General features: G+C 41.2%; 1 protein-coding gene across 10 annotated transcripts in view; it reads right to left on the reverse strand.

Annotated features, from left to right (window-relative positions):
- Positions 1-12: 12 nt before the first annotated feature.
- Tulp4 (TUB like protein 4) overlaps positions 13-25,013 on the reverse strand; it is a 191,751-nt gene continuing 166,750 nt past the window's right edge. For 7 of the 10 annotated variants that reach the window (XM_033763287.1, XM_033763286.1, XM_033763293.1 and 4 more), the window contains 7 exons: positions 20,376-20,520; positions 20,013-20,078; positions 17,211-17,355; positions 15,670-15,763; positions 11,974-12,117; positions 7,135-9,668; positions 13-227 (listed from right to left, as the gene is read on the reverse strand). In XM_033763287.1, coding sequence (XP_033619178.1) covers positions 102-227; positions 7,135-9,668; positions 11,974-12,117; positions 15,670-15,763; positions 17,211-17,355; positions 20,013-20,078; positions 20,376-20,520 — 3,254 coding nt within the window. In that variant the 3' untranslated portion in view covers positions 13-101. Of the gene's footprint in view, positions 228-3,909; positions 5,303-7,134; positions 9,669-11,973; positions 12,118-15,669; positions 15,764-17,210; positions 17,356-20,012; positions 20,079-20,375; positions 20,521-25,013 lie in introns of those variants that run through there. The other 3 variants (XM_010625230.2, XM_033763288.1, XM_010625232.2) reach the window with 3 other exon arrangements.

The raw sequence follows: 25,013 nt of genomic DNA on the forward strand, positions 1-25,013 counted from the left end.
AAAAAAAAAAAAGGCTAATTCAAATCAGTTCAACAAGAAGACAAAACAATTTCTGACCTCCCAAAGTGTGCAACACAATGAGAGGGTCCTTGGGTCTCGAATTACAGCTGGCAGTTTCCCAGGGACCCGTGAAGCATGTGAAAGTCACGCCAGTGGTGAGGTGATTTCTTCTCAAAGCACTCAAGATCCACATCTGAATTCTGCACACGAGCAGTTGATTTTTTGATCTGCAAAATTTTATTAAGCAATAGCTGGACAACTCTTACAATTTTAAATCGTCAAAGAAAAAATAAGATTAAACCATCTCAATTATAAAAACAAAATATTTTGGACAAACCACATCATTGTAAATGCAAACCATTAATGCCCTCTAGAATACCTTCTGCACAATCTAACACACAAAATACATAAGAAGAGAGGAAAATAAGGGATAGTTCATTGAAATGCAGTTGAGCATCTCAACAGATCTTGCTTGGAAAGTGAGACAAAGTAAAATGTTAAATTAAAAAAATAAAAACAACATTAGTGGAACTTAAGCAAACAAAGCAGGGTGCACCATTCCCAAGGTCTAGACAAGAACATGTTGGTGGTCTTGTATGGTCTGGGACCTGTGCACCTGCACTACACACTTACGGGAAGGGAAAGAGAGAGGAGGGAACAAGAGAAAGAGAGAGAGAGAGAGGTAGAAAGTAAGGAAGAAAAGAAAAAGTGCCAGTAGTAATAAACTAAAAAATTATTATGTTTAAATTTACAGTACCAAAATAATGCATTTATAAACAAATGCAAAAACAATACCCCTTTGGTAAATACAGTGCCTTTTTCACACATAATCCATGCTTTTCTACATGAAAAAAAATTTTATCTACAATAAATGAGATCTTAGAATCCTATCTCTTCCTTTAAAAAGAACTTGTAAACAGAAAATATAGGTACAAGTGAAGTTACAAGAAAATTGCACGAAGCCAAAGAAAATGGAAACAAAATAAGCCACAATCTTTCAGAGTTTATCAGCCAAAGATAAGTAAAATACACAAATGGCGCAGAGTTCCGAGTTGTGTGTGCACAAACTCCTAGGTACTCAAACGACATTTCTGACATGTTTTTTATCAGCTAACTTTGTCCACAACCATAGAATTGGCCAAGTGATCTGCAGCCCACACAGGGACATTAAGTGTTATTTTTTTAACAAGTTCCTTTACAAGAAATCTTCTGAATTTGAAGGTGTTGTGACACTTAAAACACACTAAATATTGCAAGTCCACCTAAGTTTATACTTTTCCATTCTTTCTGAATCCACCCTCAGGTTTTGAAGGCAAGTGGGCACTTATTTTGGGTCTGTTCTCAAGGACAGCCATAGAGTAGGGCACACTCATAGAGGACTCTTCGGTCTTGCCTGGAATCAGTGCTTCTGTGTAATTTTTCAAGAACAAGTGTGAATCCAAATGCATTTCTCTAAAGGTATTATGTTAAGTGCACTGGTTTATATTCAGTAGATGGCTCATAGACTCAGGAAAAGAAATTCTCTAGAAAAAGACAATGTTTGGAAATATACTATCCACGCTTGTGAAGTAGGAAGATTAAACTGTTCAGTTCTTAATTCCTGGGATACTGGAACTGGGAGGGAGTTGAGAAGATTCTCCAGACATCTCTTGTAATTTACAGATGCAGAGAGAAGTCTGACAGCCCCAGGGATTTGTCACCCTCCAACCTTAGGGCCAAGCAGGCTCGCTGCTGGGGCCTTCTGATGGTCTGCTGTGACGACAGAATGAAAATTACATGTTTCTGCATGTCTGAGTGGGGCACTTGTGGAAGCAACAGCTATGGAAGAATAATGCCAACCTGCAAAAGTCTGATTTACATTGCCATTAGAGCTTTCAGAGTTTCCTGCTTCTTTGGTCCCAATTTTTCTCAGGATATACATTCACTGGGTATTTCTGTGCATGTACTTGTGACACCTTTGGTTTGAAATAGAGCTAAACAAATTCAAAAGTAGGTTTTATGTTTGTTAATATACCATTTCCCTCAAAAAGTCTTTATGTAATTGACTTTTTACTGGACTAATGTTTTTAAATTTAGGAAGTCAATGAGGTATCCTGACATTCATAAACTGGTATTAATAAACATAAAGCACTTAGAATTCTGCTGCTTAAAGTCCTAACTGTAATAGTGTTTCATTAACTGAGACTGACAGAAGGAATTATTAAAGTAAAACCACTACCTTAATTAGTAAGACACAATATCACAACTGCTGTGGCCAGTTTCTGCCTGGCCCGGCAGCCAAGACCCATTCTCCTTCAGCCTGGGGGTGGGCAGAATGTGCTGGCAGTGGCTGCAGGGATAGGTCTGCCTGTGAGGAAAATTTCTTTTCGGGACTGATTTCCCCTGTATTTTTTCTTTTTAAGAGAAGTTCTAAAATGTACTCTTTTGTGGTTTATAGCTCAAAAACTAATCAGAACTAAAAAACTGAAACTTGTTTCTTAATAGTTCCTTCCTTTGCTACTCTTATCTAATAGCTCTCTTTCTCATTTCTTATTATCCTTTACTTTGTATTAAAAACATTTTCAAAGTAAGGGGAAATATTATTTTAGGGTACGCTATCTTAAAGAAAGAAATATTCTTTGTATACAATCAATTCCACAAAATTGAAAAGAATTACTTTTAAAAGATTATTGGATTTTCCTAATTAGAAAAAGTTACAAATTATCCAGCAAAAACAGCATATCGTATCCTCTTTATTTCTTGCAGCGAAATATTCTGCTACCAAATAAGTCATTACAAAGGTATTGTTTTTCTAAATAAATAATAAAATGGGCATAACTCACCAATATATAGTAACAAAATAATTCCTACGAATACTATGAAAAGCAAGACAAATAATCATCTCTTGGAAAACAAAACAGGGGAATAGCATTTAAATTATTTCCAAAACAGGCTATAACTTATTATACAACTAATAAGCACTGAAACATCATGTCAAGCTACAGAAACTCGTATAAGAATGAATTAGATAATTTTGAATGCATTGCTAATTTCTGGAAGAATCTATTCACTGTATTAATCAGTTTTCTCATTGCTGAAACATGATACCCAACCTTCAAAACTGAAAGGAGAGGTTTGATTTGCTCACAGTTTCAATATATGATGGGCTGGCTCCAAAGAGAGACGACTTTGCAGAACGGTGTGGCACAGCAAAGCTGTTTAGTTCTTAGAGAGAAAGTGCCAGAGAGGAAGAGGCAAGGGACTACATACAGATCCTAACACTATGCCTCCCTGACTCACCCAGACATAACTACAAGTGTGCTCCACCAAACTCTGGAGATCTCAAAGCCAATCAGGTTGAAACTCCATTCTAAATGCCACACCCACCGAAGAATTTTTTCATAATAAAATGGAAAACTCCAGTAAGAGCTGGGCTATATCTTCCACCATATTTGTAAAACCCGTTAGTACAGCCATGATAGCAGGCTAGGAGGCAATTTGTATTCTCTCTGACGGCCCTTGTCCTGGTTGCTTAGAAACAACCAGGAGTTTGGAAGGAATGGAGTGGTGTCATTTTGCTGAGAAAGGAATGGACCACTTTTCTATTTTTGGGGGGCGGGGTGGTAATGGGGATCAAACTCTGGACCTTGTGCTTGCAAGGCAGGCAGTGGAACCACTGAGCTAAATCCTCCATCCTCTTCTCTAATTTTTAAACCAAATACAGGAAGTTAAAACGCAACACAAGCCAGGCATGGTGGCTTAAGCCTGTGATCCAGCGCTCAGGAGGCGTAGGCAGGAGAATTGCCATGAGTTCAAGGCCAGCTTGGGCTACATAGTGAGTTCAAGGTCAGGCTGAACTACACACTGAGACCATGTCTCAAACAGCAACAACAACAACAACAATGAAAAAAACAACAACAACAACAAAAAAAACCCCAAAACCCCAAAACTTAACCAACCGCAGTAAGTTTAATAATTTTAATGTTTTCTCAGTGGTTTATTTCCTCAGTAAACAGTCCATACAGTCAATAAACAGCTTCTATTTATTTAATTTTTCTTAGAGAAAAGTATGGAATTTGCGTGAAAGATTTGACCACACCCCCTATATTTTAATACCTGGAAAATGCTTAAAGTTATTTTTGGTTACATTTCTAATCTGATGGAAAACATTTCTAGTCATTTGAATTTTAATATAGCCAACAGGAGGAAAGGAGTTATTTTAATACAAGTCCCACCCAAACTTTGAGAAGGGATAGAACAATGACAGGATCATTTTTCTAGTAGTGTATTCCATATTAAAGAATGAGATAAAGAGAATTGAGGATGTTTCTCAGAAAGTGGGGGATCTAGTAACTCCCACACTGAGAAAATCCTTAGCCTTACCATAGGCTGGGATCTTTCTATTACTGTGTCCGACCTTCTCCTCAAGTGAATCTTACTGAATAATCATCCTTGATCCTATGAAACACTGACATATGATGAGACTAGTAGTCTTCCAATACAAACATCTTTAGAAGAGGAGTGTGGCCATTGCACGAGTCATACCACTGAGTCACCCAGGTGTCTGCAGAGCCTGCCTTACCTCCTCACCCTTCAGTCCTTCCCAGACACTACTGATGACCAAATCACATTTATCCTGCTTTATCATCCCTATACAGAGCCTACCTGCATTAGTCAAACACAGGGCATTTGCCCAAAGGCCCTTCATTCATCAAGTCACCTTTTGGAAGTAGCATAAAATGTTAATTAAATGCTTCCCTCCTTAAGAGAACCTGAATCTTCAGGCTTTGGCTGTTTTTGTTTTGCACTAGTGATAATAAAGGCCAGATGCTGTGAAGAATGAACACTAATGCATACTCCTCCTACAAGAACAGCAGGCTAGAAGGCAGTCTGTCTTCTCTCCAAAGGCCCTTGTCCTGGTTGCTGAGAAGCAAACTCAGTAGAACATTTGACAGCCAAGCTACATTTCCTGAAAGAACAACAGGCACTAGACACCCTTGGCTTCCAAATGCCATTAACTGAAAGAAGAAAAGAAAGACAGACCATAAGGATAATCAAACAAACAACCATGCCTAATGGTCAGTGCGTCTCTTCTTGGCCTCATGGGCTCATCCAGTTGCAAAGTTGTCTCTGGTCTTCCTGGGCATCCAGCCACATGGGCTCTTCCTCCAAGGCTCCTTGGTATCTCCTCCCAACACCAGTCTCTTCATTTGAGGCGCTGAGTCACATTGGCCAGGGCTACTGCGAAGGCCTGCACAGCTGAGAAGGGGTACTGGAAGTCTAGAATGTACGCATTGTCGTCAATCCGCCCAAACTGCATCACCTGGTGGTGGTGGTGGGAGGTGAGGAACAAAGCATAAGAGGAAAACAAGGTGGGAAATAGGTCACCAGACCTGCCAGCTCCTGATGGAAGCAGACAGCACAATCTGTGAGACAGATTTGCTAACAAAAGAGATTGAATTTGATCAAGCTTCTAATCTAACAACTCTGTAGGAAACAATAGAGAAATCTGTGACACAATGAAAGGGGAGGCTATGAGCATAAAACAGAATGCAGGGAATTCTGTAGGTCAATGAAGTTGGTTCTTCACAAAGGACAGAGAGAGAAGAAAAGGGAGAATCTACAGGCTAAAAGGATTAAGAGAAGTATCAAATAAAACTGTACAATGTGCCTCCAAGAGGGCCTCCCTACCCCTTTCCAGGATATCACAACCTCCTTCCCACCAAGCTCCTCCTCTTCACTCTGCTGCACCTGTGACCTTGGTACTTTCTGTAGCCATAGGACATGAGGTTACTACATTATGTTGTAGGATATATACTGATTCATTTCTGGTCTTTCTCCCACCTTTGGAAGCTCCATGATGGCAGTGACAGCCTTGTTTTACTTACTGCTATAATTTCACACTTACAGCAGGGGTTGGTAAGTTTTCTACAAAGGGCATATAATACAAATTTTAGGCTTTGTAGGTTGCATAGTCTTTGCCATACCCACTCAACTCTGCTAATATCAGATGGAAGTAGCACAATATACTTATTAAGTGAGTTAGCAGGGCTATATTTCAGTAAAACTATTTCTCAACAGAAGCAACTGGCTAGATTGACCCATGGGCCACATGGGCTACAACTGCTGGCTTAGGTTAGATACATAGCAGATACTTGATAAATGTTGATGAGTGAACTAATTGAAATATGAATTCAAAATTGGGAAGAGAATGGAATTTCCAACATAACAAAGAGGGAAGTTATGAAGCAAGGTTAAGCAGCTTTGCAGGTTGGAGTAGGGACAACTGACAACTCACCCACTATGCAGAGCTGTACCCAGAGAAGACTTACCTTCTGTCAGAGAGCTGAGGGAATGACTTAGTAATAAGTACACAGAAATAAGCAACAAGAAAACAGAAAAACTAGGAAATTAAAGTGCCTAAGGAAAACAGCTGTACTAATTAAACTAATTAAAAGGCCATACTAAGCTCAGCTGCGAATCCTACTTAATGGCACAACAAAAATCACCAACGAGGACTGCTTTAACTGGGAAAAGTGGGGAGGGAAAATTCATGGGTTTGTATGCGCAGGAATGGAAGGTGGGGGAAAGGTAACTAACATTCCTCAGACTGAAAGCAGTGCACAGCTGAGTAAGGGTACTGAAGTCTAGAATGTACTAACCATCGTCATCCTTTTAGACAGCATTGCAAAGGGGGAGGGGGTGGAGAACAAAGACACAAAAAGAAAACAAGGCAGGAAAAGAAGCATCCAGACTAGCTGGCCCCTGATGGAAGCACACAGTACAACCTATGAGACAGTTCCCAGGAAAAAGGCAGTATATGATGCCTCAAGTGGAAATATCAGTAAGTAGAAGTATAAACATGTTATTTGCATATCTGATAAGATTTCTTTGGATCCAACAAGAACCAAACACTGGAAAGCTCCTGCCTGAGAGAGCAGGTACCATGAGGAATGGAGTGAGTTTTCCTTACACATCTCATGGAATAAGAGAAAGAAATACATAAAAAGACTACAATGGGTACATTATAAACCCCACAGGCTCTACCTAAGCTACTTGCTGTTTCCCTTTTTTGCTTTGCCTTTTGACAAGTGCTCCCATGGGGCCAAAGCACTGACATCCTTCACCCAGTGGCCAGTGTTACAACTTCCTTACCTGCCGCCCTTCCAACTCGATCTGGAAGTTCTTGGTTGATTCCTGGGTCACCCGCCCTCCAAAATCCAGCTGGTACACCTGTGTGGCCTCGTTCCACAGAGGCTGCTTGTTGGCCATCACATATACAAATCCCTGGCTACCCAGCCGCCCATCCTCTTTCTCACTGGCTTTGCGGCACTTGAACTCCTCCAGATCACTGGCTGTCCGCAGGCTCCTCTTGCTCTTCCACCCTTTCTTGCTGCCCTGGTTTTGGTTCATCAGCTCATCCCCACTAATGAATAGCTCAGGCTCACTCTCTGAGCTGTCCTGAAATTCGTTTGTTTTGTTCAACTTCTTTGACTTCAGTTGGTCCTTCTGACTCTTCACTTTCTTTTTCTCTCTTCCTAGGCGGGGACTGGAGATGAGAGAATTAAAGTCACTCAAAGTCCTAGCCTCCTTCTTTACTTTGCCCTCAGTGATAGCCTGAACATTTCCTTCCTCTGCTCGGCTGTCCAGGCGCTTTCGGTTTTTTTTTCCAAATTTTTCTGTCCGCTGCGGGACTGGGCTTTCTGTCAGGGAGAGGACTTCTTGGAAGTTGTCTGTAGTCTCTACCATCAGCTCAGTGCCCATGTGGCTTTGGAGGTCAGCTGGTGGTGGGGACACAAGGGGTTTCTCCACCACCAAGTGGGGCTTGGGTGGGAGAGTGCCCTGGGGATTCTGCACGGGTGAGCAGGTGCTATAGGAACTCCATGGGTGCAAGGCGATAGGTGGCAGCTGTAAACTGGAGCATGTGCTGCTTCCTGGGTACATGGGGGGCAAGGTGCAATAGGAGAGGCTGGGTGGGTATGCTGGCTGAAGGATGACGGCAGACTCCTGTTGTGCAAACTGTGTTGGGGCCAGGGCATCTTTGGGGGAGCAGGGAGACTGCACTCCAGGCAAAGGGGGGTTATAGCTTCCTGGATATGGCACTCCCATCCCATAGCCTGTCTGGAAAGTGGCAGTAGGGCTAGTGGGAGACTTGGGAGAGACAAAAGGTACCCGGGCCACATCCAGGTGCTGGCTCTGCCCTAGAATCAGCGGGGGCAGTTTCAAAGGGTTGGGCACTGCAGACTGTGCTGTCCTTTCCTGTGGAACCCAAACGTCCTCACCCAGCACAGGGTCCCACTGGTAAGGGGGAGGCCGCTTCAAGGTGGCAGCAGCTTCGGGTAGTGTGGGGTGCCTCAGGGGCTTCTCCAGCTGACAGTGATGGGACAGGGCCTCATCTTCTGTGAAGGCTGAGTTTACATAGTCAGTACGGTCTCGGGTGCTGTCAGGTGGGCTCAGGAGATTGTAGGAGGACTGGGAAGCCAGTGGGGAGGTGCTGACAGCATGGGCCAGGATGGCCCCTGACTGTGAGTTGGGCCCTGCACCACTACATTGGCTGCAGGTGTACAAGGCTGGTGGGGGTCGTGCTGGGAGCTGTGCCACAGCTGCACCAGGGCCACCCTTGGGCTTGGCCAGGGGCTGTAGTGGGGCCCGGGCGCTGTCAGCCAGCTGGGCCATTTTAAGGGCAACCTCACGGTTGTTTCTCCGCAGGGTAGCATGAATGAGGCTGCTATCCAGTCTCTGGACAGTGCTCCGCCCCTGGGCCAGCTGGCTAGCAATCTCGGGATATGGGGGTGGGTCCCCGGTGGGGACGGAATAGCGAGGGACAGTCAGGCGGTTCAGGGTAGCACTGGTGCAGGGCTGGGGGACCTTCTTCTCAGTAGCCGTGAGTCTCAAGGTGGCTGAGCTGCCTGGGCCAGGAAGGGTATAGGTGTTTTGGGAGCAGAGCATCCGAGTACGAGGTCGGCACACCTCCTCCACATTGCCACTGCTATCAAAGGTGGTGATCCTCTCGTAGCCTAGGGGGTGCTGGTAATGTGCTGATGTGGGGTAGAGGGAGAAGTCGCCCTTCTTCAAGCACACATCCACTGGGGGCTGAGGTGGTGGCAGAGGGGGTGGGGGTGCAGCTGTGGTTGGGGCAGCAGGGATAGTTCCTGGGTAGGGGGGTGGGGGGTTCATTTTTGTCACCTCTTGGGGGGCACTGAAGACTACTGCATCCCCCTCAGTGGCTAGCTGAGGCACTGGCCGCAGGGCCTTGGCTGATTTCTGCAGGTGCTCATGGTCTCGGTCTCCATGGTCCACCACAGACAGCGGCATGACACCCTGTGGTGGTGGCGGTAGTGGTGGCGGTGGCGGCGGTGGTGGTGGTGGTGGTGGCGGCAAGGGCAACTGAGGAGGGTTCTGAATGATGCGGCCCATTTCCACACCTCCAAAAATCACCTGTCCAGGGTTGGAGTATCGGTTGGGGATTGGGTACTGGGTCAAATTATCACCTATATGTTCTGCTGCTCCCACAGCTGTTGGCTGATTGGTCAGGATGTCAAGCTGCACATTCTGACTGGCCAGCAGGGACTGCACCAGCCCTATATTCTGTGTGGGGGAAATAGCTTGAGCCGAGCTGTGGATTGGTGCAATAGGGATGTTCACAGTACAAGATGGGTTATTCTCAGGGACACCAGATGCTCCTGTCACTGGAAAGAAATTAGAAAAAGAAACTACTTGCAAAAGGAACTACTTGTTATGACACTGGGTCAGTATAAGCATTACATCTGAACGCATCTTACCTTTTGCATGCAGAATGCAGTTTCTAGAGGCAGAGGTGTATTTGCCTGGGGAAAGCTATACTATTCACAAAGCTTCTCTAGTATTTCTGGGAGGTTATACAGAAAACTGGGGTGTTTTATGGGTAGCCTGCCCACTGTGTGTAGGCCAATGGCATTGTCAGAGCTTTCCAATGAACATGTTTGAGTGTGAATTTGGTACAATGTACCTAAGTGGTATCATCACAAATTGTGGTAGCCCACCCTTTTATGCAAGAAAAGGACAACAGTACAATATAGGACTCCACTGAAGACTCACAATGTTTGAGATTCCAAGCAGATTTATCCACAATTACGGGTGGTTGACATGGATAGTGTCACACAACAGATGTGCATCTGAAATCTGGACATAAATTAAGTTTCTATAAATAGAACCATGTAAAATATATGAAAAACAGTAATAAGAATACTCTAGCAAATGTGCACATTAGGTGAAAGATAATTTCCTAATTTATCTACTTTATAGCATTTTGAACAATATAAGTAGAGCCATGCTGAATAAAACCCTATAAACACTTCCTTACAGTGGGAATCTCATGGAGCATGCATGTGAAGTTACCTGCAGACAGGTGCTCAGAGCCGCTGTCTGTGCCCTCATGAAAGTGCCCACCAAGTAGCTTCCAGTTTTGTTCCTTTAGACCCACTGAGCCACTGTGGCTCCTGTTTAAAGAACACTGCCAGAAGCCTGAAGCCTGGTGCTAACAGTCTTGTAGCAACTGGTAGCTGGGCAAGAAATAATATCTAACGGGCTGGCTGACCTAGGACCAGAATGGCAGAATGCAGCCAGATGGCCTATCAAAAGTCAAGTCCACAAGCCAGTCATGGTGGTGCACATTTGTAATCCCAGCTACTCAGGAAAGGCTGAGGCAAGACCACAAGTTCAAGACCACCATGGGCAATTTAGCAAGACCTTGTCTCAAAATAAAAAGAGGTAAAGGTATAACTCAGAAGAAGAGTATCCCTGGGTTCAATTTCTGGTAAGACATTTAAAAAAAAAAAGGCAAGCCTGCCCTTGGGGCCTGTAACTTCCTTCTTTCCTGGGGCTCCAGCGAGACACAATTATTCTCTGGCTGCACCAATGTGGGTCCCATCTCAAGTTTCCTATTAATCCGGTTCAGATCCCTTTTCCAGATGTTCTCTGACCTGTAGGGAACACTGATAGCAGGTACCTTCCATTCCAAAAGAGAAGTGTCTTTACTGAGCCACCATCACTGAATACAGCCCTAAGATAGTATATTCTTTCCTCACTAGAACCAGACACAGCAAAGACAACAACTGCAGGAGAAACTGAATACAGGAGAGCACTGTATTTGCTGCATTTGGGGAGAATATGAGGGTGCTAAAGGAAAGTCTGAAAGACACTTCTTAATCTAAGACCAGACGATGTACTATGAGGCTTAAGTCTGTGAGATTTCATCATATTGAAGGTACTGATGTTGGAAGCAGAGGAATCTCTGTAGCCATGAAAGTACAGGTGGACTGTTACTTAGAAAAGCAAATGTTTAAAGTACTCTAGCATAACTGAGAATAGTTATATACAACTAATTGATAAACTAGAAATCATTCCAATCTATTAATCAACAAAGGATCCTTTAAGGATCTTCTCATCAAAAAACAAACTAACAAGATTCCGTAAATACTTGACAATTTGTAAAACTGGAATTTAAAAACTGTACCAGATTGTACCTTTAACTCAGATTGGGCCTTTAAGCAGAGCAGTGGACTGGGCCGTCTTGTGTCCTGGAGGTGGGGCAGATTTGAGACATAGGGCTCTTTGAATATCACAAGCACACTCTTTATGTGGGTGTGAAAGGACAGAGTTTGACTAAGATCCCTGGATGGGTTTCAGTTTTGCTATCTCAGTCCTGCTAACTTATCTTATCTGGCAAATGACTAAGAGGGTTATAGTGAGGAACACAGGCAGATGGGAGAAGGCTTTGTAAATGTGAGGCCATTGCCATTTTAAGGAGCCATTCTCCTCCTCCTCCTCAAATAGGTACCCATCTGTCGTCTTCTTTTTGACCCAAGACACTCCATCTATTAACCTTACCTAGCTGAGTGTGCCTTTTCCAGACCAAAGTGGTAGGCCATACTCTGCAGTGACTTACTACTCTGCCCTCCTTGCACAATCCGCTAAGAGGGATCACGATATATAAGTCCATGTATGTGGACACACCTGGTAAATCATCTTCATCTTCACTGAAAACATTTGGGTTGAAGACAGGTAAGTTAATACAGTCCATGGAAATCTTCCGAACTTCTGGGAGATAGATGGTCATCTGCCGTGGCTGGAGATGCAGCAGGCTGGTTTTATAGATCACTGTGGGGAGGAAAAAGGGCACAGTTAGTAGACATGGTGGAGAAGAGCCTCTGTACCAGTGGGGTCTCGGGAAAAGGAATGAAGTGCTGTGTTCCCTGTCATAAGAAGACAAATCTGCACAGGCAGACCCAGGGCCTAAGGAGCTCTTCACCTCTCCTGGTATACACGCAGCCATGCAGGTCATGGTTTTAGACACAGCAATGGTAAATATTTAGTCTAGCTTGGCTACTCCACCAACAGTCCATCTACAGAACCAAGAATTTTGAACGTCAAAACACCTTATATTTAAATCCATTGAGGGAGAGATGAGCTGAGGTAGGAAAATATATTATTAAAAACTTCACCTGCAGAAGGATAATTTAGTGAAAACAGTGGCGATGAGAGTGTCAAGCTTAGGAAACATTTGGGCAATCAAGGAGCTGTTTGAAAGTAACAGGTAGGGGACAGGAGACAAGCATCACATAGGAACAGAATGATATCATCATTCAGGATTAGATTTTTGCTTTACTGTCTTTCAACTTTTAACATAATGATCAGAACAGAGATTTATATGGAACTTCCACACAGCTTTTAACTTTAAGATTTAATTTGATTAACAGGAACATTGAAGAGAAAGCCCAGATTGCAACTAAAATATTTAGACAAAATAAATTAAAAAATAATGAATCCAGCCGGGCATGGTGGCTCATGCCTGTAATCCCAGTACTCAGTAGGCTAAGGCAGGAGTATCACTGTGAGTTCGAGACCAGCCTGGACTACATAGTGAGGTCTCAACTACATAGTGAGACCCCGTCTCAAAAAAAACAAAACAAAAAAATAATAATAAAAAAATAAAAAATAATGAATCCAGATTGAAGTTTCATAAGATGTTAAAATTAGGGTGAAAGGTCCTGTCAACTCTTTATGTTTGGGCCAGGGATCTAGCTCAGTGGTGCCACACCTGCCTCGAAAGTGCAAGGTCCTCAGTTTGACCCCTGTTACCTGACAGAAAAAAACCTTTTTATGTTTAATACTATCTCCTGTGAGATATGTAGACACAGAAGTTCTTTACAGATTTTTTTTTTTTTTTGTATCAGGGATCCAACTCAAGTCCTTTCACTTGCAAGGCAGGTAGCAGAACCACTGAGCTACATTCCCGGCCCTCTTTACAGATTATTTTTGATGGCAAGCCACATCCCATTTCCACAGTCAAGTCCTTGAACATCCCACATCATGACTGCTTAGCTGAAGCTTCTGTCCAAGGCTAATGCTGCGACGGGTAGATAAGGTAACTTTTCAACCCAACAGCAAGAATGGCTTTAACCCTGTGTTTATTTCTCTGTCCTCAAAAGAAAGACAATATAAATTGTGGTCGAAAAATTCTGTATGGCTTAATGTTTAATAAATTAAAGTGCCACTCTTTATTGTTCAGATCCAGAAAGAAATTAAAAGAACTCCTGAGGAAAGATTAGGAAAACATTTTCAGTTGCCTCTAGGGAAGAAAACTAGATGGGAAAAAGTGATGATCAGAGAGTTATTATACACTCCTTTTAATTTTCTGAATTTTAAATCTTTTATTTTATTTTATTTTATTTTATTTTTTTGTACCAGGGCTCGAACTCATGTCCTTGTGCTTGCAAGGCAGGCTCCAGAACCACTGAAGCTAAATCCCTGGCTAAATCTTATATATTTTTAAAATTAAGAAGTGCAAAAATTTAAAATTTAACAGGCCAGATATTCTAATCCAATGAAATAAATTATCAAATGTAGGGAACAACATTCACTTTTTAAATCCTTTAGAGTATATATTGTTTTTGAAAACATTTAATGGGGTACCATATATATATATAATATACCTTCTAGAATCATAGAGATAAAGTTCTTTTCTCTAGTAAAATTGAGTGGAAAATTCTTTTAGCTTAATACTATATATACCCAAATGGATGAGGATAATCATCAAGCAAGCTTTTGTCTTAGGCACTGAGCTGAGTAATCTAAAGCAGTAGGTCCTCAGAGGCACTCAGAGGTTCTCTCATTCTAAGGTCCTCATTGGTTTATTTGTGGATCTACTCATACAAGAAATAAATGTAGAATTAAAAGATCCATTAAGTAAATTCACACTTCCATTATTTTTTGCAATATTTACTACAGGCAGATGGCAAAGTTCTCAGATAACTGATTTGGGGATAATAATGATATTCAGACAGTGTTTTTTAAAAATCAACGATATCTGTCAATAGGGCACTGATGAATACCTGAACAAACTTCTCTGGTCACTAGAGAGTTTCCAGGTTGGTGAAAACATTTTAAGAGTGTTCTATGCTTTATAAAGGGATGGTATATTGTTATTTTTCCAAGTCAGTTTTATGTTTTACTTTCATTCTTCTTTTTCTTTGAGCTGAGAAACCTCAAAATCCAAATGAATACTCTTTAATAAAATCTCTGAAGATACACACATAGCAACAGGTCTTTTTAACATCTGATTTGCAAGAATAATTTATATTAAAGGATCTGTGTATGAAACAACTCTTACAGACAGATTTGGAATTGTTCAAAAATAATTGTAGGCTACACAGAACATATCTGAGATAAAGGGTCACAGCCTTACTCGGTCTCACAGAGGATGTGTAAAACAGGAAAGGAGTAGGCAACCAAGGAAGATAGGAGTAACAACGTAACTACTCAGCCCAAAGAGGGTTCTACCAAACAAAAGAAAGTTCCTTTGAAAAGGATCTTTTGCATTTTTCTTTTTTTTTTCTTTTTTGGTACAGGGCACTGAACTCAGGACCCTGCGTTTGTGAGGCAGGCAGCAGCACCACTGAGCTAAATCCCCAGCCCTGCATTTTCATTTTTATCTCTGCGGTAAACATGACAAATAATTACTACTCATTTAGGCAGGAATGCAAATGAGCAAGTGTGGATTCTGACCCAGGTTTGTACTCCCTTGGTTCACTGCTTTTCTTTGTCTCAAACTTATTATGGGCAGAATGTTTATCCATACTGAGAAATGAGATTTATATTTACCACTAAGAATTATACTGTAAACAGCCAACTTCTTCTACTCTTTAATGTTTTTCTTCTTCCACTTTCTTTAGAAATTTCTTGATTCAAGGACTTAGACAGTAGTATCAAAATCTGCCCATTCAAAATATCTGGAAATCTTTGAGAGCTCAGATGCAGATTTTGGATATTTCTGTTACTTTTGTAATTCTGTTATGCTAAATCAGGAATTATCTTAAAAAAAAAAAAAAAAACTAGGGCTGGGATTTAGCTCAGTAGTTCTGCCGCCTGCCTCGCAGGCACAAGGTCCCGAGTTCAATCCCCGGTACCAAAAAAACAAAATAAACAAACTATAGAGCCAGTGGCAAAAGCCAATTTGAGTGATAATTCTAATTTTTCCAAAATTATAGTGGCTGGAGTCAAGGTTTAAAGCAACTTACATACTCATCACTAATCTGCAAATCTGTGCTATTTTAAGAGCTTGTTTTCTACTTTAAATGGCCAAAGGTTGAGACCTGATTTTTGGGTCTGATTTCTAACAGGAATGGTGAGAGAAGAGAATGAGTATTTTACCTGCACCGAGGTTGGTTGGCAGGAAAGCAGCCAAGCCGACAATCTTAAATTTGGTTCCCCAGATATTGGATGTGACCTGAGCAAGATAGTTGTGCTGTGGGGAAGAAATATGAAAAAAAAAAAACAAACAAAAAACAAACCTTAAGTCTACTTCTATACTTGAGGACATATCTCTATTAGTCACTTGTAAGAATGTTACTCTTTATTGCTTTAAAAGTCACAAATATGTACTGGAGAGGGTGGTGCTTGCCTATAATTACCACACTTTAGGAGGCTGGGGCAGGAGGATTTCAAATTCAAGCCCAACCTGGGCAATTCAGAGTGAGTGTTTGTATCAAGAATTTAAAAAAACAACAACCAAAACAAAACAAAACAAAACAAAAAAACATCCTTTGGGATGTAGCTCAGTGTAAAGGCCCTGGTTTCAATCTCTAGAACTAGGTAAGAAAAGAAAAAAAAATATATATATATATTTTAAATATATATAAAAATAAATATAAATTATATATAAAATATATTTGCCAGAAATATTCATTCCATCTGTAATTTGGCCATTTTTAAAGACCAGATGCTAAGTGGAGCACACTGAATTCCCATTTTCTAGAGGTGGCACACTGAGCTAGGAGTGCTTGCTCTCTCAACATGTCTATATGTATGCAGTTTAAAAAGGCTGCATACCTGTAGCTCCAGCTACTCAGGAGGCTAATGCCAGATGATGGCTTGAGCCCAGGAGTTGGAGGTTAGCCTGGGCAATATAGTAAGACCCCACTTAAAAAATAAATAATAAGTAAATAAAAAATTGTAATAGACCACGAAAGTGTTTTGGTTACATTTTTTCTTTGCTTCTCATTTCCCCTAATCATGAGAGGAAATCTTATATACAAATCCATTTATACACTTGATATTTTCCCTGGAAACAGCTACAATGTTATGATTTTGTCCAATTACCTGTTTTCTCATTCAAGTAAAACACATTTCAAAAAGTTATTACTACGCTCAAGTGTGTGTACACGCATAGGAGCAATAATATAGATAAACAAAATCTACTTCCTCAAGAAGCTTATGACCTAATAGAACAGACAGGACTCATAGTGATTTTGTAAAACAAAGTCCCTGAGAGATGTCAGAGGTAGTCAGACACCTGATGTTCCATGCGTGTGCCTGAGCCAGTACAGAAAGCCTTCATGACAGAGATGGCATTGCACTTAGGTATTGAAGTGGGGGCAAAAACAAAGATGAGGAGATGTCATGGATGACTCAGACAGAACTAGACCATGGGGGCTGTGACCAGGGCTCTCTCCCCAGAAACTGGGGAATCACTGCTGGACTAGAATTGGCTTGAGAGCAGCAAAGTGGAGAAGTGGGGAAGTATCTCAGCCAGAGTTCCCCGGGAGGAAGATTCTGGCAGCAGAAAGGCACGTGGAGCCGAGCCAGGGAGCCTGTATGCCGGAATGACAGTGTGTGGGGCAGAAAGGTGGGACATCCAGGTGGCCAGAGGGCTCAATCAAATCAGACCAGCACTGTCAGACCCATTCTACTACCTGAGTGATGTCTTCAAAGGGAAATTCCCTCCGAGTCAGGCTGGGTGAGCCAATGGAGGGCTTGCGTATAGGCAACCGGGGAGACCGGGAGATCTCCTGAGCAGCCCGGGGCAGCTTGGGAGACTTCCTGGCTTCAATGCTGATCCTGTGGAGACAACACCAGGAAAGTCAGGCACCCACAGAGAGGGCAGGGCTGGACCCAGCACTCTGCTTCCCTGTCTAGACAGTCTGCCGTGGATGTCCATTCTCAGTGGCCAGAACCCTAATTTCACAAAACTCTTACTCCTGCTTTTGCTTTATGAACATGAGGAAAGAATAACAGTTGCATGCTGAATAACATATATAATATTTAAAAATACACTGAGATTAGATCAAGTGATTTATTTGAAAGGAACCTCAGAAAATTAGCTCTTTCTCTTTCTACTACAGAAAGTTTGTAAATGTCTACATACATTTGCACAATTAGGTTTAGGGAAAATGGCAGGAGGGAAGAGTCACTTCTTATCCAAAGGCCACTATGATTTTTAAAATTCTTTCTATGACAGGTTGGATTTCAACAGACTCATCTAATACTTTCCCACCTGCAATATTTAAATCAAATCAGTGCATCTAAAGTTTTTCTGCTGCCTTTTGATCCTATTCCCTTTAACTCCTTTGTAATGTGAAGACAGGTTTCATGCCAGTCTACTCCAAGGAGAGTTTTATAACAATGAATACTGTAAAGTTTACAAGATCCTAAAAAAATGCATTAAGCTCCTTGTATATTACTTGCAAGCCTGATGAAAAACTTCCTCAGGGATTCTGAGGAATGGGAGGATGAGAGATTGAGCTGAGTAAAGCTGTGAGCTAGGACCATTAGCCTGGCTGCTGTGTAGAGGGGATTCTAGGTAGGGAGAGGAGGAAGGGGAACCAACCACAGAGAAGCAACAACCTTAAAAGGACATCTACAGGTGAAGTACAGTTTAAATGTCTGCATGGGAACTTTTCTCTCAGCCTAACTAATGGAAAAAGCTTAGAATATTGGAATTATTGAAAAGTTCTTCTTTTTTTTTTTTTTTTTTTTTTTTTTTTTTTTTTTTTTTTTTTTTTTTGAGACATGGTCTTACTATGAACTCACTAGGTAGCGCAGGCTGGCCTCAAACTCTCAGCAGTCCTTCTGCCTCAGCTTCCTGGGTGCTGGGATTACAGATGTGCACTATCATGCTTGGCTGAAAAGTTCATCATATTATGTACAATTTTAACAAGGTTTAGAATAAAATGTAAAAAACAAATCAGACTGCTCTAGCAACTAAGTATCTATATGAAAAAAATGAATGTTTACCCTTTAATTCACACTGTAGAAAAGAATTAATCTGGATGTAAAACTATTCTGAGATTTTAATGTGAAAGCTGAAACTCTAAAAGGTGCTGGAAAGGAAGACTGTCTTTATAGCCTTAGGGTAGACCAGGATTTCCTAAACAGGGCATGCAAGGTATTAACTGTAAAATATCTTCAGATACTATTTTGAACTATCTGACAAAATATTTATATCTAGTATACAAAGAGAACATTTACAACTCAAATTCAGAAAAACAGTCCAATAATAAATGGACAAAAGACCTGAACAGACACTTCACAAAAGGTGATAAGTAGCTAGATAGCTAATCAGAGTATGAGAAATGTATGAAAAAGTGCTCAGAATTACCAATCATGGGAGATACTCGAATGGGTAAAATTATTTTTAAAAAATGACTATAGATCTGTAGGTGAGAATGGAAGCAGCTGGAACTCTCTTCTAGTACTGCTCAGAATTTAACATGGTATAGTTTAGTTTGGTAGTTTTCAATAAAGCTTAACATATGTCTAACCCATGATCCTCCAATTCCCTTTTATGTGGATACCCAAGAGAAATGAGCATATATACCCACAACAGACTTGTATTAGAATGTTTATAACTGGGAACTATTACATATCAATTGACTGGTAGAAAAAAAAAAAAGACAAACACATTTATTCATTCCCAATAAATTCCACAGATTAGTAAAGAAAAACAAACTACTGATACATGTGATGAAATAGATGAATCTCAAAGTTACTACACTGAGCAAAAATGCCAGATAAAAAGGGTACAACATTTTTTATTCTATTTATGTGAAATACAATAGCAAGCAAAACTAATCTGTTGTGACAGAAGTCACATCAAACGAAAGTAGAACAAGGGACCTTCTGGGATGAGGGGCATATTCTTTTTTTTTTTTTTTTTTTTTGGTACCAGGGATTGAATTCGGGTCCTTGCGCTTGCAAGGCAGGCCACGGAACCACTGAGCTAAATCACTGGCCTGAGGGGCATATTCTTTATCTTACACCAGGCAAAGACACACTGGTATAGCAACTGTCCTATGACCCAGCTGCTTTAAGTCAAGCATTTGGGCATGTATAATATATATCTGTATGTAAACTGCACCTTAATTTTTCATGTAAAGCTAGCAAGGATTTTGGTGAGGATCTGGTTCACTCATTAATGTCCACAGATAAGGAAACACCGAAGTCATACAGTCTGTGATGGTGGCAACACAGAAGAAGGTGGTGTCCTCATCTATGTCAACCCAGGTCCTTCCATCTACTCTTAGTCTTCTAGTTTTAGATAACTCTTAGGAAACTTTATTTTTGTATGTTACTATAATTTTCCTAATGGAAGCATTGTAGGTACTTAATTTGGCATTGTCTTCAACACACTGCACCCATTGTAAGACCTTTTTCTTCCTTTTCTTAAACTGGAAGAAAAAACAAGCCTGTGAGCTCCAGCCACCCCTGTCACCTACCATCGTTGATAACCCCTAGAGAAGTTCCGAGGGTTTAGCATACTTCCTACTGGGTGTCTTTCTATCCTGAAGGAAAACAAAGAAAAGCTGTAATTATTCCAAGCAGAATCTTCCAGAAGAAAAAGGTGGTAAGAAAAGAAAAGGGGGTATTGATCTTGCTGCACAAGTGTCAGTTTCTTTATTTCTTTAACATAACAAAGTTTATCTGAGCAAGAAAAGGTTCTGGAACTGGGCCACATTCTGGAGTGAAGGTGGTTCAGAATGCACCCCCCAAGTATCAGTTTTGATGGGATTCTGTTGTAGGCACAGCCACAGCCACATCAGAGGCACAAAAAAGGGAAAACATCTGAAGACTAACATTACCTTGGGAGTTTGGGAGATTTGCTTGCTCTTGTAATTTTGGGAGATTTCTTGGCGGCCCAGTCATCACTCAGTTCAATGTCACTGGAGTCAGAGCAGTTGCAGCTGTCGATCACAGTAGAAATGAGGCTGTTTCCATAGATCTCATCTGTAAGACACCAACCAAAGGGAAGTTAAATCATATGACGCTAGCAACAATCACTGCTATAAATGAGAGGACAGATGGACTCTACAACCCATCATTTCAGATTTAGGGATTCAAAGGAGCTTGGCGGTGTTTTCTAAAAAAATATATTGTTATACTATTTCTAAGTAGAAGTAGTCAATTTCTTCTACTGGTGTCAAAATGGTATGGTATTTTAATACCTCTAAGGATGTACAAAATAGTCTGGAACCATTTACTGTATTGAAAGCTGAAATTAAAATGGCTTTGGTATTGTGCCTCATGACAAACAGGTATCTACTTGGGCTTGTATGGACTTTCATATAGTCCAGAAACCCAAACTGTGGGAGGGCTCACTGACTTACTCTCTGGGAACCTCATTCTGACCCAGGAAGGCTCTTGTTGGTCCAGGCCTGCTAGGACCACACTTCTGAATGAGCTTGGTCTACGCTGAGGTCTTTTGGCTGTTTGTATTTGCAGGGTCAGGGAGTCTTCTAGAACAGGCACAGGCTGTCTGTGAGGGGCTGGCTATTCCACCTGGCACAGCTGCCTGTTTGCTGGGATCATGGCTGACTGCAAGACCTTGTATGTGGGGACTTGCAGTGATAGTTCTGGGTTACTCTTCAGACACCTTGAATGGAAGTCACTTATAATTTTGCCAATTGGCTTCCCACAAGAAAATCAGCAAACTGAATGTAAAAGACAGGACTACTGTACAGCTGACAGAGCTCATCATGCTTGAAGCTACTTCTCCTTGGCACACTCTCCAAGGAGCCCCCCTTCACAACCCTAGCCCCCTCAAAGTTAAGAACCCCATTCTTACTTTGCTAACCAAAACTACTCCCTTAAGGCTTTGAGAGGCTTGCTAGGAGATAAAAAAAAAAAAAAAAAAAAAAAAGCTGAATCATTCAACCACAGCAAAATAAGTAAGCAATTTTACCATTTAAAGAATCTGCTGACATCTCAGAAGATGATAATTCAAACCCGCCTCTGAGTTTCTGAGCATGTGGAAGTGACATCTGTGGACAGGGCACCTAGGGCTGGCTTGCTACTTCAAAAAAGGCTGTGCCCAGGCTGTGTCATCCCTTTCTTAAAATATTGAATCAGAAGGCATAGTCCTTGCATCCAGCCAACTATGGTTCTATGAGTCTGAGTTCAATCATATAAAAAGGATTAATTCATGTGTCTGAGTGATGTTTTATATTCATTCAGGAGTTACTGGACCAAAGGAAGTTCAGCTGTGAGTCACTCATGCAAGCCCACAGAATGCTTCCATGTATGCATAAACAGACCCCCAAAATACTAATCATGCATCCCACTCAACCACTGACTTCCTTGTCCATGCAAGATTACTCAGATGCTTTGTCTCAAGCTACTTGTTCTTTCTCCATTACGTATAAGTAGTTTTTGTCTGTCTCCCCAACCAGAGGGTAAATCCCACAGGTAGGAGTGCCATCTTCTTTGTCTCCTCTGTACCCCTAGGGACTAGAACAATCCCTGAAAGTGGATGAAGACTACCTGATAGTTGCATGAGAATAAGGAAGCTGCCTTCTGAGTACATGTGTGAGCTCTGCTTGTTCAGAGTTATAACTACGTACGGGCAGGCACAGCACAGCAGACTCCTCTGGTGTCTGCCATCACCATAATGAAAAATTTCCTACATTCCATTCGCACAACACTCAAGGAGGCCAGGGTGGTGGAGCTATATTTCTCACACTTCTAAAGATTCTGGGCCATCAATTCATCATGGAAATTCTGGAACAAACATCCAAGGTATAAAAAAACATAAACTGGGATTGGTTTTTGGACACTAAGACAACTATAACACCTGGGATTCACATTCCAATTTTGAAGATTTTTCCCAAATATGCAACGTGAACTAGGTTTTGGCATGTGTGTGTGTGTGTGTGTGTGTGTGTGTGTGTGTGTGTATTTGTACTAGTGATGAATACAGGGCTTTCACACTGAGCTACATCCCCTAACCCTTATTTTGGAACGAGTCTCACTAACTTGCTAAGTTGCCCAGGCTGGGCTCAAACTTAGGATCAGCCTGCCTCAGTCTCCCAGAGTGCTAGGATTACAAGCATGTGCCACCTCTCCTGGCTTCAAAAGCTGTTCTAATTGCTTTTTAAAATATGCTCTGTCTTAGTCTGCTTAGGTTACTATAACCAAGTACCATAGACTGGATGGGCTTCTACAACAGAAATTTGTCTTCTCACAGGTTCAGAGACTAGAAGTCCCAGATTAGTACACCAGTATAGCAAGATTCTAGGGGAATTTCTTCCTGGTTTATAGATGAATGCCTTCATGTATGCTCAGATGACCTTTCCTTTGAGTAGTAGATACACAGAGATATTTCTATTCCAGGTTCTTCTAAGGCCACTAATCCTATCAGATCAGTATCCCTCCTTATGACCTCATTAAATCTTAACCCCTAAAAAGACTTACTCCAAATACAGTCACATGGAGGGTTAGGACTTCAACACAGAATTTTGAGGGGGTTGCAATTCAGCCCATAGCATTCTGCATCTGGCATCTACAAATTCATGTCTTTCTTCCATAAAAAATACATTCATTCCATCCCAATGGCCTAAGTTAAAGTCTTAACTCATTCTAGCATGAACTCTAAAGTCTAGTCTTGTCTAAAGATCTAAATCAGATATAGGTAAGATTTGAGATTAATGGTTTTCTAGATGTGAACCTAAGAAACCAAATTATGTGCTACCAATACAGGATAGTGGGACAGGCATAGCGTAGACATTCCCAGTCAAAAAGAAGAAACTGAAAGCAAGGAAGGGGTGATAAGTCCCAAAGAAGTCCAAAGGCCAGCAAGACAAATCCCATCAGATCTTAAGGCTTGAGAATAATTCCCTTTAGTGGAATACTCCATCCTTTGGGCCCACTGGGGTGCAGCATCACCCTCATGGCTCCAAGTAGCTCTGTCTTCAAGGTTCCAGGGAGAGGCCATTTGACTGCTGAAACTAAAGAAGTGATACTGCTGATCTCTCAATGACCTTTGGGGACATTTCCCCTCTTACAGAACAGAGCAACATGGCAGCCAAATAGTTCTAGCATTCTGACCTGTCAAACCTAAGAAGTCCATCTGCCTTTCTGAATTTCATTCCATTTTCATTCCTTTTAGTTCACATTGGAAGTGGTTTTGTTGGCACAATTTCATAAACTTTTTATCAAAGATGGTTAGTCACATCTTTGGTACTGTATTCAGAATAGGCTTTCTCATTATTTGCAATGGATAGGCTGAGAATTTGCAAAGTCTTCAAGTTCTGGATCCTTTTACCTTCACAATTCCTTTTTCAGTTTATCTCTATCTCTTTGCTTTCCCATGTTATTGCAAGTAGTCAGAAGGAACAAAACCACTCCTTCTTCACTTTGCTTAGAAACTTCCTTAAATATGATTTCATCACTTTAAAGTTATATTTTTTGCACACACTAGAACACAGTTCAGCTAAATTCTAACTTAATAATGATTATTTTTCCTCCAGCTTTAAATAAATAACATGCTAAATTCCACCTGAGACCTTATCAGAGTTGCCTTTAAAACTGTATTTCTAGCATGCAATTCAGAAAGCTTCCAGCCATTTCCCATTATTCAGTTAAAAAGCTCATCCAAAGTTCATTTGTTTCAGTATTTCTTAAAGCAACACTCACTTCTCAATACCTACATCTGCATCTACCTATAGTTTTGTTTCTCTGAAGAACCCTGATATGTGTGCATAAATCTATATACATATATACAGACATACATACACACATATATGGGGGAGGTAAGGGAGGGGCAGAGCGAGAGACAGAGAGAGACAGACTTGTGGAGGTTGAGAAGTCCCAAGATGAAAGTATCATCATGGTTGGTTCCTGAGGCAGGCTCTTCATGACCTGCAGACAGCTGCCTTTCCTTTGTGCCTCTGTGTGGAAAGAGACTTCTCTCTTCCTCAGAAGGTTAATAATCCTATCAGATTAGGACTTGACCCTTATAATCTCATTTAACCTTAATCATGTCCTAAAAGCCCTATATCTAAATTCAGTAACATTAGGGGTTAGTACTTTAACATATGAATTTGAGAATTTAGTCTCCACCAAACCAACTAAAGGTTGCTTTTGAAAATTTGTGGATTTTTCACTAATACACCCCCCGCCACACAACTCATACTATTTAGTTAAAAAATACATGTAATTCTGAGGAATATATTTGTCAAGTCATTTTGAGAACAATTACAACAGTGAGTCACAAAGTTTAGTGCATAAAAAACCACCTGGGGCATCCACTCAGTTGCAGATTTCTAGGATCCACTCCAGACCTAGACCCCCATATAAGGAATGAGCCCAGGAACTTTTATTTAATGTAACTCCAGGTGATTTGTACAGAGGTGGTCCAAAGATAACTTTTTCAAAAACAATTACCTGAAAGCTTGAAAGAGTTCATCATGATGCATTCCTGGCTTTTCAGTCAGGAATCACTT

Source organism: Fukomys damarensis, unplaced genomic scaffold (genome assembly GCF_012274545.1).
Source record: "Fukomys damarensis isolate Sample0158 unplaced genomic scaffold, DMR_v1.0_HiC HiC_scaffold_14, whole genome shotgun sequence".
In the NCBI taxonomy this organism is placed as follows: Eukaryota; Metazoa; Chordata; class Mammalia; order Rodentia; family Bathyergidae; genus Fukomys; species Fukomys damarensis.